Source organism: Podarcis raffonei, chromosome 15 (assembly GCF_027172205.1).
Source record: "Podarcis raffonei isolate rPodRaf1 chromosome 15, rPodRaf1.pri, whole genome shotgun sequence".
Taxonomy (NCBI): Eukaryota; Metazoa; Chordata; class Lepidosauria; order Squamata; family Lacertidae; genus Podarcis; species Podarcis raffonei.
In genome coordinates, this window is record NC_070616.1 from 15,653,055 (window position 1) to 15,665,329 (window position 12,275).

Consider the following 12,275-nt stretch of genomic DNA (forward strand, 5'->3'; position numbering starts at 1 on the left):
CAGAAACCCCGCCCCCTTTTGCTTGCTCGCCCGCTGGGAGGCTGAGAGAAAGCACTCTTAACATGCTCAGAATCTCCTGCTTAAGAGACCAAGGCAACAAAGGACCCGTCCCCTTTAGGCGACCCCCCCTTCCCGCTGTTTTGCGAGGAGGGGGGCTGCTTTAAAGCTTTCCCTCCCCCGCCCGCCCTTTCTTCCTCCTGCCGCGCCCACCGCCTTTTTTCCATACCGGGAAAGCGTCGTCGGCGTCCCCTTTAAGAGCGTCGGCGCGGCCGAGGGCGCCCCCTGGCGGCCCGCGGCGGCGCTGCAGGTGCAGGTGGAGGATCGCGCGCCTCCAGGTGCGGCCGCCGCTGCTGCTGCTCCGTCGGCTCGGCCGTCCCCACCATGGAGCGCGATCGGGGCCCGCGGGGCTCGGCGGTGGACCTGGGCTTCGGGGCGCTCAGCACCGCGCAGCTCCGCGCCCTCATGCGGGACGAGACGTGGCTGGAGCGCATCGTCAAGCTGAGCAGGAAGGTAAGCCCAGGATCGGGACCCCCGAGGAGGAGAGGATCGGGCCCCTGGGAGGGAGAGGTGGGACGGGGGGGCCGCATCCTACCTCTTTTTTGCACGCATCGCTTGGATAGCATACATCGGGATGCATATCCCAGCCCCCTCCCGGTCCAAACATGTAACCGACCCCCACCCCACCCCGCCATCCATCTAATCCCCCCCCCGCCAATTAAAACACCCACAGCACACAAAGGGGGCACCGATGCCCCCATCAGGCCTGCCACTGCCCTCCTCTGGGGCCGTGCCACACACCCCAAATCCCTATTGCAGAGAGGGTGCCCGCTGATGAGGGGGGCATGGCATGGGGGGGCACAGTGCCAATCCAGCCAGGCCTGTGCTTGGTGCCCAGAAACGGTGTCCAGCACCACCACTGACGGCCTTTCCACAGAGGCTTGTGGCTATGACCCCCCAAAACACCCCATGCCCATGCCCCCCAAATGTGCAATTCTGTGGGGCAAACCAGCCGCTCCCTGACTGCCTCCCAACCTGGCCGATGTGCCTCTCCATCTTACCCCCCCAATCCAATCTTGGGGGGGACCATAATGCCCCCCAATTACCTTCAAAGCTCCTACCAGGACACCCCAAACAAATTTGAGCACAGCTGCTGTTTCCTTGGCACCCCACTTCCTCAGTTACCCACCCACCCCCTACCAAAATAGATGCTACCGAGCCCTTTTGCACGGTGATTTTAATATTCTGCTGCTTCCCCAGACACCTGTCACTTGGACCCCCCCTCCCCCAAAAATTAACCGCCCCCTTGCAGCAGTTTTTGCAAAGGCTCCTTCTTTGTTATCTCTATGCCACTGGCGATACCAGTTGAGGGTCGAGGTGTGTGTGTGAGAGGGAGGCTGCAAGGGCCTGGATGCTTTGTCTGGGTGGGTGGGGAGCCTCCATCCTGGGGTGCCCCCTCCCTCCCCTCCAAAACCAGCCCCAATGCTCACAATCGCAAACCCACGCACCCTCCCCGCACACCCCTGTCTGTTTTGTTTTTCTGCACCCTTAGGAAGGGAGTTTGGGATCCATCCAAGGCTCCCTGAATCAGCCAGAGGATTTATTTTTATTTTATTTGGGGGGGGGTGGCTGCTGCTGTCTGTATTGTTTGCTGGGTGGGTGGGTGGGCTTGCCAAATAATTGCCAGAGCCTTTCATACATTTGGATCACGGATGGCGTAGGGTTTTGCCTTTCCGACAGAGAGCCATGGAAACAAAGGACATCCTCTTTTTTGTTTTTGGCCAACCCCTACTAAATCTAACTAGCCTCCTCCCCGTTCCAGGAATCCCACCCCCCGCCTCCCAATTCTGGCTCCCCAAAACCTTTACAGGCCCACTCAATTTTGTGTCCACCCCCACCCCCATCCAGACACGTCACAGACTGCTGTTGCTGTCCATTCTCCCAAGAATACGTCGGGTCTGTTTATCTCAGAAAGGCACCTTCGCCTCGCGACCCTGGGAAGCAGGAGATCCCACACACACACACACCCTGTTTCCTGGGTTTGTCCCGGGTTAATTGCTCTGGAATAACTGTTTCTCTGCAGGGTGCCCCACGGGGGTTTCTGAGGACCCCGGGACCATGCCTGTGTGGTCCCACAACTCCGCCCCACTCAGTGCCCCAGAGATGCTCCCAAATGGGGCACGGGTGTAGAAAGGATTCCACATCGTGTGGACATTTAGCCAGGATTAAAACTGGGGTGGGTGATGCAAGGCCCTGTCTGCCCACCCTAGTTGTTGGGGGGGGGGGAAGGACCTAAACAAAGCCTTGAAGCAGGCACCATACTTGCAATGCTATTTGAGAATTGCTTAAAGAATTGTCGCTCTGTGCAGTGTGCCATCTTGGAAGAATTAGGCACATCTTCAGCGGGGGGAGAGTCCAGATGCCATCTTGCTCTGAGGCTCAGTCAGGGCAGCAGGTTAGGCAGAGGTGGGCACCGTCACAGTTTTTCATTGGCCCTGCTGCAAACTCAAGAGCGCTGAGCGGATCTAGCTGTTGGATATGGGTTGGTGGAGTGAAGAAGCACCCCGCTCTGGCCCATCTGATGAAAGTGAATGTTCGGAGGTTCGGGAAGTCCTTCCTGTGTTGTATGGTTAAACTACGGAACTCACTTCCACAGGGGGCCACCAACTCGGATGGCTTTTAAAGAGAATTAGACAAATTCATGGAGGATAATAAAGCTATCGAAGGCTACTCGCCATGGTGGGGCTATGCTGTGCCTCCAGAGTTGGAAACTCTGTTGCTGGAAATGGCAAGAGGGGAGAGGGCTCTTGCTTGTGGGCTTCCCATCGGGGCGTCTGGTTGGTCACTGTGAGAATGGGATACTGAGCCAAATGGGCCCCCTTTGGCCTGATCCAGGCCTCCTCTTGTGTTTGTTAAGCAGATGTAGCTGGTTTCTTCCACACAGGGGCTCCGAAGCCACTGTTGCTTGCCTGAGCCACGAGAACTTAAGGTTTCAGAAACAGGAGCCTTAAAGACCCCAGAATGTTCATAGCTTGGGCAAGGACAGGAGAGAGCTGGGAGCCTGCTCTGAGGAGAGATGTTGTCATTGTCTGTGACAGTTGTGATAGTCAGCAGTTTAGAATCTAAACTTTAGTTGCCTTGTGGCACAGAGACATTCTCTCTGGTTATCCTTGTAAAGTCGCAGCTTGCTTCTTATCCCCATATTGCAGATGGGAAAACTGAGGCTGAGTGGTGATTGTTTACCCAAAAGCACCACCAAGTGAGTTCATGGGTGTTAGATATAAATCCTCTCTGTTCACAGTTTTAGCCATACTGCATGGTTCTTCTTCCTGTTGTTTTATAATTAAGTTTATTGGTTTACTCCTCCATCCATCCTCTCCCCCCCCCCCATGGGCTCTCTGTTATGAAACGGGGCCTTTGTACTAATGGCTCCACTGCTCTAGAGCTTGGCTCTCCCTGTCTGTGAAGGGACACCCTTGTTTCCTCCAGCTTTGAATTGTTTTGGTCGCCAGCATATTACAAAAACCTACTTGACATCTGCAGACTGTGTCTGTCTGCCATTAAAAATGGTATTCTGCTCTGGATAGGAGCTGTTTATGGCACAAAAGCTTCTAATAAGTTTAAAAACCAGTCCATCAACTTAATATCAATAATAGAACACCATCAATGTGCCTGGCACTTTGGGAAGAGGTCCCTGCCTCATGGACCAAACAGTTGCACCATTTGCAAGAAACAGAGGGTGGCTGAGCTGCAGAAAAGGTGCCTGGTGAGCAAACAGGTAGCTCAAACAAGTTAGTCAAGCCACATACTGCAGAGGATTGCGAGGCCAATCTTTTGTTGTTGTTGTTTGTTATATTTATACCCTGCCTTTTTCCCAGACAGGGAGTCAAGGCAGCTTACACAAATTAAAACAAGACAGATAAAGCACAGAAGGCTAAAATCATATAAAAGATGATAGTTAAAAAGTAATTAAGCTCTAATAAAACAATATAAAAACAGATCTATTAAACTACAGATGTGGCACTATTTAAAAGCCCTTTTCTTTAGAAACAGCTGGTTCCCAAAAAGCCTGTTGGAATGAAGCCGTTGTCACCTGCTGGCGGAAGGGCAACAAGGAGTGAGTGAGTTTGGTTTCTCTAGGGAGGGAGTTCCTCAGTCTGGGGGCAGCCACCGACAAGACCAGGCACCCCCAAACTTGGCCCTCCAGCTGTTTTGGGACTACAACTCCCATCATCCCTAGCTAACAGGACCCGTGGTCAGGGATGATGAGAACTGTAGTCCCAAAACATCTGGAGGGCCAAGTTTGGGGGTGCCTGGACAAGACCACCTCCCACATCCCTACGAAGCGTGCCTGTGGGGCTGGCAGGACTGAGAGAAGAGCCTCTGTATGGCTTCCCCCATCCTGCACACCAACTAGACTAGTAGCCGAAACAACCAAACTCAGCCTCACCCACCTACCCTAAAATATTATTCCTCCAACCGTGGAGGCAGAGCATAAGCCATCCTGTCAAATAGCCATCGATAGCTTTATTTTCCTTGGTGAATTTATCCAGTCCTCTTTTAAAGCCATCCAAGTTGGTGGCCAGCCCTGCGTCTTCCTGTGGGAGGGAGTTCCACAGTTTAACGCTGTGTCTGTCTATTGCAGTTCCAGAACTTGCAGCTGGAACGGGAGAGGCGCCTGGCCTCCAACTACGCCTTGGCCAAGCAGAACCTGGCACTGCAACCACGGCTGGAGAACGGCAAGGCCTCCCTGGCCATCAAGTATCAGGAGCTGAGGGAACTGCGGGAGACATGCCGGGACAAGCAGCAGCGTCTGGGTGAGCCCCCTCCCCCCATATCCAAGCCTGGCAGCCATCTTTCTTTGAGCCTCGCCTGACCCCTCATTCCGGTTGTTTGCCAGCTGTGGATGTCTGTGAGGAAGGGGAATTCTGCACATGCTCTTGTGACTTATTTGCTGTTTATTTCCTAACGCTTCTAAGCTGCTTCCTTGTAGAAAACCTCAGAGCTATTTGTGAAAAGAGTAAAACTGTAAGATTATTAGTAAAAACCACGAAGACATTAAAATAAAAATAAAACCAGCAACAAACTAAAAACACACCAACACTGTAAACAACTGACCAGGCTCGGTTAAACACAAAATGTATTTAGCAGGGGAAAGAGTGGTGTCAATAGGCAGGGAGTTCCAAAGGGTAGGAATTTGAGTCGAGCTCCATGCTAGGCTTTGTCGGATTGGTGTGTCCCATGAGCAGGGCTGCCAGACCTCCAGGGCTCACCTGAAGTCTGCAGGTTGGTCTGGCCTAAGTGGAACAGGAAGCTGGCTGCAAATTATTGCATAGATTCTCTAGGGTGGGAGTCTGCCCTCCTGCCCTTCCTCCTCCCCTCTCCCAATTAACCTCCATCTCCAGGGCTCAGTGGTACGAGGGAGCACAGAGGAAGAACCACCAGGGGCCGCCCCCTGTGATATCACCCGAAGTCTCAGCTTTGGGCCCTGAAATCTCAGCTTCTGGGATGCTCCTGACCCGGTGACCCTATCCTTGAGCCACGCTGGCATCCTAGAATAGCATGTCATAGTCTCTCCCTACTCCCCCACCCACCATGCCATAGCGATTCTCTAAGATAGAGGCTTCCTGTTGTTGTTAATTGCCCACCCATCACCCTAAGGTCCCAAGGTAAAACACAGTATTAAAAACAATTAAAAACAACATTCAACCATAAAATTAAGGTGGTTCCTAAAACCATAAACCTCAAGGGTCAAAAGGACCTTTTTGGTGGTGGCTCCCCACTTGTGCGAAGCTCTCCACAGGAGACTTGCCTGGCACCGCCTCAACATACACAAAACATTTCTTTTCTGCCTGACCTTTGGCTGTGAATTCTCTGTGGCCTCCTTCCGTTGGTGGGATGTTTTATCCTTGCGTTTTAAGAAGATGAACACGTTTTAGATTTTTCTCTGTGTTTTGTCCTGGGCTGGTTTAAACGTGTGTGGGGTTTTTTATTGCCTTAAGTCACTTTAAAACAAAAAAACAAAACAGCCCTCAAAGTTTAATAAGTAATAATAAATATTGATAGCCATGCCAGCTACAGAGAGCAGAAGCGACTTGGGATCCAAAATATCTGGTTGGGGAAGTCTGGTGTATGCAGTGTGGCTTAGCAGGAGAGCCCCATACTTTTACAAGACAGCTATTCTTTTGGCTTAAAGTGTGAAAGAGACAAAAATGGCATTAAGCTCCCCTGTATGTATGCACACATCTGGCAGTCTGGATTGGGCTGTGGACCACTAGCCCCCAACACATCCTACAGCGATGCTTAGGGAGCCTGTGATTCCCATTAGCACAGCTGCATGAGACCCAATTGCTTGTGTGGAGTCACTCTTGGACCGGAATGATGGGGCATTGAGGTCACCCCTCCAGGATCCTTCCCCCTTTATTTGTTCATTTGAGAAACTGCATTTATCTACCACTATATATCATTTTTTAAATAAAAAACACACAATCAAAGCAGTGTTCAACAATAAAACCATAAAAAGGTTAAAAACAGACAGCAGTCAACCAATGAGGAAGGATGTATTTACAATTGCCTGCAAAGTATTGGCAGAATAGAATAGTTTCCAGCAAGTGTTTAAATGCCAGCACAGAAGGTGCCTGCTGAATCTCTAACAGCAGAGAGTTCCACAGGACACCAAAGGTTCGGTTTCTCGTTCTTGTCAAACAAGCGTCACCAACCCGGGGAATGGCCAGCGATGTTCCTGCAGATAATCTCAGTGATCAAGTTGGGATGTGAGTGTTCAGGCAGTCCCTGGTCAGGAAGGGAATCTTCCGAAAGCAATTTGGAAGCCCCCATGTCACAACGGAAACTACAATGCAATTTAAGGAGGGGGGTGGGAATACATCAAAACAAGGCAATTTATTCAGGACTAGCAACTTGCCCACCCCACTAGTTCTGTACACTAAACAGACTTTTGCCAACCTGGTGTCCTCCAGAAGTTTGGAACTATGGCCAGATTCACCCCATACATTTAGTGGACTGTGATACCACTTTGAACAGTCATGGTTTCCCCCAAAGAATTCTGGGAAGTGTTGTTTGTTTAGGGTACTGAGAACAGTTAGGAGGCCCCTATTCCCCTCCCAGAGTGGTTTTACAATCCCTCTTCCCCAGGAAGGCTGCCAGGGGGTCAATCCCTAACAACTCCAGGTAGCAGGCTGGGAGAGATGCCTTTCTGAAATCCTGGAGGGCAGCTGCCCATCAGAGCAGACAGCCTAGAAGTAGATGGACCAGCGAGTCCAACACTGTAAAGGCAGCTTGTATTCATCATTATCTTTTATTATTTGTATGCCAACCATCTGACTGAGTTGCCCCAGCCACTCTGGAGGCTCCCAACAAATTGAAACATCTGACACAGTAAAACATCAAACATTAAAAACCATGAGGACTAGGACCTTACCACAATGGTAGATCACCTGTTGCTTTGCTGACTCGGACTAATGTTCCGTTTCCTAGAGCAGGATGGAGAAGGAAGGTGAAACCCCGATGGCACCTTGGGATTAAACCCTGCTTCGTGGGAGGGAAGAGTGAGGGCACTGGGGAAGGAGTGTCTGCGACTGAGGCTGCTTTTTTGCCTGGCAGGGGCCTGTATGGCCAAGTGGACCCCCGAGAATGCAGTGAGCAGGCTGCAAGCTGAGCTGGATGGCGTGGAGGCCAAGGTGGAGGTGAGTTGCCATGATGGGGGGCTAGTAGTGAGGGGAAACACCCGCACTGAAGTGCATATGGCCGCTGGCCCCACAAAACTGTATTGTAGGGTTGTCAGGCCAAGTCCATCAGCTGGGGGCACCGGAGTCCAATAAGCCAAGTTTTCTGCTCAGCCTCATCCTCCCTGCTGAGTTCTGCAAGAGGAAGCTCCTTGGGTGTTTTTGCCACGGTGGGCAATTCCCTTTAACCCTGATGGCTGAGATCGCAGAACCATAGAACAGTGCAGAGATCGCAGCACAGATGGGTGTGTGTGAAGGTTTGCAAAAACACCCTCCCCTGCAGAGGTTTATCATTTATTTTTTAATTAAATTTGTATACCACCCTTGACCTGTTGATTTCAGGGCAGATTGCAAGCTAAAATTGCAATACAGTCGTACCTTGGATCCCAAACACCTTGAGAGTTGAACGTTTTGGCTCCTGAACGCCACAAACCTGAAAGTGAGTGTTCCGGTTTGCAAACATTCTTTGGAACCCGAACGTCCAACAGGGCTTCTGTAGCTTCCGATTGGCTGCAGGAGCCACACTTTGGTTTCTGAACGTTTTGGAAGTCGAACGGACTTCCAGAACGGATTCTGTTCAACTTCTGAGGTACCACTGTATTAGATTTGCGTTCATTGTCCTACCCACTTTTGCTCCTGGCTCCGCCCACCACTTGCACACCAAGGTTTCCAAGAAGGGAACGTGGCTCTGGGCTGAACAGGATTCAGGGTCCTTGACCTCTCTGTATACATTGGGCCCTGCAGGTTTCACTTTTCCCTCTTCGCTTTAATTTCATAAAGGGGTCCGAGGATCATCTAGTCCAACCCACTTCAAGGAGCGGGTGAGAGGGGTGGAAAGCCCTTCAGAGGCTTGCTTGAATTCTCCCATTCCTTCCTCCCCCTGCCCTGTTTATTTCCAGGAGCAGATGGAGCAGTTTCTCTGCTGGGACCTCCCCGTGGAGACCTTTGTGGAGTCTTTCCAGCACGCCCGAATGCTCTCCCACCTGCGCCGCACCCAGCTGGAGAAGCTGCAGAGTGCCCTCAAACTGGAGAAACTGGAGAAGGCCAAGGACAAGCCCAGCCCCGGCAGTGAGGAGCCGCCCGCCGTCTCCCCCGCCCTCCCAGTGCCAGCGCCGCCTCCGCCACCGCCTTCGGCCCAAGCCCCTCCTCCAGCGCCAAACGGGCCGCCCCCCAAGGTCTTCCAGCTGCGCTTGGCGCCAGCGTTCCTCATCCCCTCAGAGGCTGTGCTCCCCATCCCGGTGGGGACCGGCCCCCAAAAGTGCTGCCTGCCGGCCCTGGCCACCTCGCACCCTGCCGCTCCCTTCGTGAGCTCGCCCTTGAGCCTGATTGGACACATCCACCTGGCGCAGGCCCACCTGCCTCCCCAGCAGAAGAAGAAGGAGCCGCCACACCGGTAGCCGACCGCAGCTGACGGACCGTTTTTACCGGAGCCTCCGTCGCGAGACGAGACGGGCCAGGGTCCGGGGCGCGGCGCCGCCAGAACCCCCCCGACCTGCCGACCGCTCTGCCTGCCCAGACTTGCCCGGAGCTGGGGCGTTGGGGTGGGGCAGGACTATGGCAGCTACAGGGGGGTGTCCTATATGATTTAGACGCTCGGCGCTGTCTCTGTCTCCCATCTCTTGGGGCTGCCTGGCCGGCTGGGGCTATCAAACGTTATTGTAAGTATAGGTGCCGGAGGGCCGGGGAGGGGGGCTGCCCTCCCCCATCATTTAGAAATAAGGGAAAGTCTATATTTAGCTCCACCCCTCTCCTTTTTTGTGGGGGGGACCCTATGACCATTCTGCACCCATTCGACGCCAGAAAGAGCATAGGAGCCAACTCTCAGGGGCCGAGGTCCCTTCGTCGTCGTCGTCCCCATAAAATATTTGAGGGGGCCCCCCAAAGTTGATAGGCATTGCCATTTAAATGGTGTGCGTGTGCCGCGTCTTGTGATCGATTATGCGGGGCGGGGTTTACCTGAGCCCCCCGATATTTTATTCCATTTGGCACCCCTGAGAGAGAGAGAGGCTTGCAGGCTGCCCCCCATCCTGCTTTGAGGCGGCTGACTCTGGGTGGGAACGCCTGTTCTCCAGACCCAGCCCACAAACTGAACTTCCCCTATATAGCACAAGTGTCTCCATTTTGGAAGCCAGAGGGAAAGACCAAGAAAAGGGGTAGAGTAGAGCACATTTGGGATGGGGGTGTGGGGTGAAGGGAGTTGGGCACAGGCAGATATTCTGTTGGCGGGGTGTGTTGTTTTTTTGAGCCAGAAGCTGAATTCTCCTTCTCCCCCTCGCCTCCTCAACAATTTGTATGTTGGGAGTGAGGTGGGGGGGTGGCTTCTGAGGTAGAACTGGGAGGGCTACTTTGGGGGGTTGGGGGGCAAGGGCTGAGGTTGCGAAGCACAGGGTAGGACATGAAGCCCAAAGTTAGGCCACGGCTAGAGGATGGGTTTGTGGAACCAGCACACACGGATTCAACAGGGTATGGGGTGTGGGGCTCAGCCAGGGTCTGGGGTGGGGGGGCGGGGTGGAATTTGTCTTTCCGGAAGACGTAGGGCTGAGCGACACACACACACACACACACACACAAAACTGGGGCGGGGTGGGCCAGGTGAGGATGTATTTTTGAGCCGTTTTAACTTGAATGTGCTTGCAAAAATTTGAATTGTCAGGATCGGGGGGAGGCTGCAGCGAGAAGGAGGATTGAACCGGAAAACTTATTTGTGTTTTTTTTAAAAAAATTAATAATCCAGAGAGTCTCAAGTGCTCCCTCATGGAAGAGGTGGTTTCTGTGTCTCTGAATGAGTCACTGGCCCGGTTTTCTTCTCTTATTCAGCCTCCTCAGGAGCTGGTACAAGTGAGTCATTCAGTCATTGCTGAGGGAACTAGAAAGCAGTATTCTGACCTGCCAGCAGATGAGGCTGCCTGCCGCTTCTCTGCATGAGCAATTTGTATGAAGTGTCTTGAAAAAGTTTTTTAAAAGAGCGAAACAAATCTTGAAATTTGGGTTCCACTGTCAAAAGGTCCTCACCTTTTGTTGATGGGCGGTGAGATTTCAGCTCTTGCAGATGGGGCATGCCCTGTCGTCTGGAGACAGACAGCTGGGATGGGTAAGGATGAGTGCAGCTATCGCTCCTCTGACTGTAGAAAGAGCGTTTGGGGTGTCCCTGAGTGAGCTGGTGAGAAAGGTATGGCTGTGGGAGATGACTGTGGGGAGCGTGCTCAGCAGGGGACAGCTTCTCCCCTCTTCCATGGGGCATGACGTCCCTGTGACTGATCCCACTTTGGGAGAGGAGGACGGCAGCGCCCTCCACCTCTGGCTGGTTGCTGGGGTGATTGTGTAGCAGGAGGGATTGTGTACCAGGGCAGCTCCTCCAATCCAGTGCTGAGAAACCAGCCCCTGATGTAGGGAGCCAGGAGGTCTGGGACAGTGAGAGGAAGAAAGCAGCTGTCAGCTGAGCTGGAAGCCTGGAGGAACCTTCTTTATTTGCTTGAACCCAGGCAGGAGCATGGCACAGCAGCTATGATGAAGGGAATGCACTCTGCATACACTCAGAGGCACTGCCAGCATTCCACAGGTCCCAGAGCTGAAAGCACATCCAGTTGCTTTGCCTTGCTAGATTACTCCGGTTCAAATGAACCCCTGGCCAGCCTAGTCTTCCTTCTACACTGTGTGATCCCTGGCCCCACCCCACTGCTGCAGCCGCCAGGTTCTCCAATCACAGAGTCATTACAACCACCTATTTTCCCTCTGCAAGGAACGGCTGCAAAATCCAGTTCCTGGAGGAGAAAATGTAAAGGATTGGGCACTGAGGGGTTGTGATTCAGGACCATCTGAAACCCCCACCCTAGAGGGCATATTCCTGGGAGCTGAAATGAAATGCCGATTTAATTTTCATAAAATTTATCCTCCGCTTGATTGTAAGAAAAACCTTGAAGTGGTTTACAGTGTTTGATGAGGTCTGAATCCCAAATGTCAAGCTTGGTGGAATTTGGCAGAAGCAAAGTCAGTTTGCAAAAATAAGGAGGGGGGGGGGACTGAATTATTGGTAGGAAATGGAATCATAGAATGGAAGAGTTGGAAGGCACCAGAATAGGGAGGCTGTAGCCCTCCAGACGGAGCCAGACGCCGGCTCCCATCATCATCATCCCTGACTACTGGTCATGCTGGCTGCTAGATGCTAATCTAGGGGGCACCGGGTTGACAGGCTTATATCATGGCACTCCAGAGGGCCCCCCTCCCTGGCTTTGCAGTAGTTATGGTGGCCCCTGATCTTGAATGCTGGAATTGTCAGGACTGATAAAAGAAAGTCCTTTTCTTGTGCAGTGCAAGGTTGAACTGTGGAACTCCCTGCTGCAGGAGGCAGTGATGGCCAGCAGCCTAGATGGCTTTAAAAGAGCATTAGACAAATTCGTGGAGGAGGAGGAGAACCATTGATGACTGCTAGCCATTATGGCTAGTTAGGGCTTCCACAGTTAGAGGGCCAGGAATGCTTCTAAATACCTATTACTGGAAATCCCAGCAGGGAAGAGGCTCCCAGGTCCTGCTTGCAGG

The 12,275-nt window shown here is 52.6% G+C and overlaps 1 protein-coding gene across 1 annotated transcript; it reads left to right on the forward strand.

Moving 5' to 3' along the window:
- Positions 1-306: 306 nt before the first annotated feature.
- VPS37D (VPS37D subunit of ESCRT-I) lies at positions 307-10,859 on the forward strand. The gene is made up of 4 exons (XM_053367075.1): positions 307-510; positions 4,643-4,814; positions 7,618-7,700; positions 8,639-10,859. The coding sequence occupies exons 1-4, from the start codon at positions 382-384 to the stop codon at positions 9,134-9,136; spliced, it is 882 nt and encodes a 293-aa protein (XP_053223050.1). The 5' UTR covers positions 307-381; the 3' UTR covers positions 9,137-10,859.
- Positions 10,860-12,275: the final 1,416 nt, after the last annotated feature.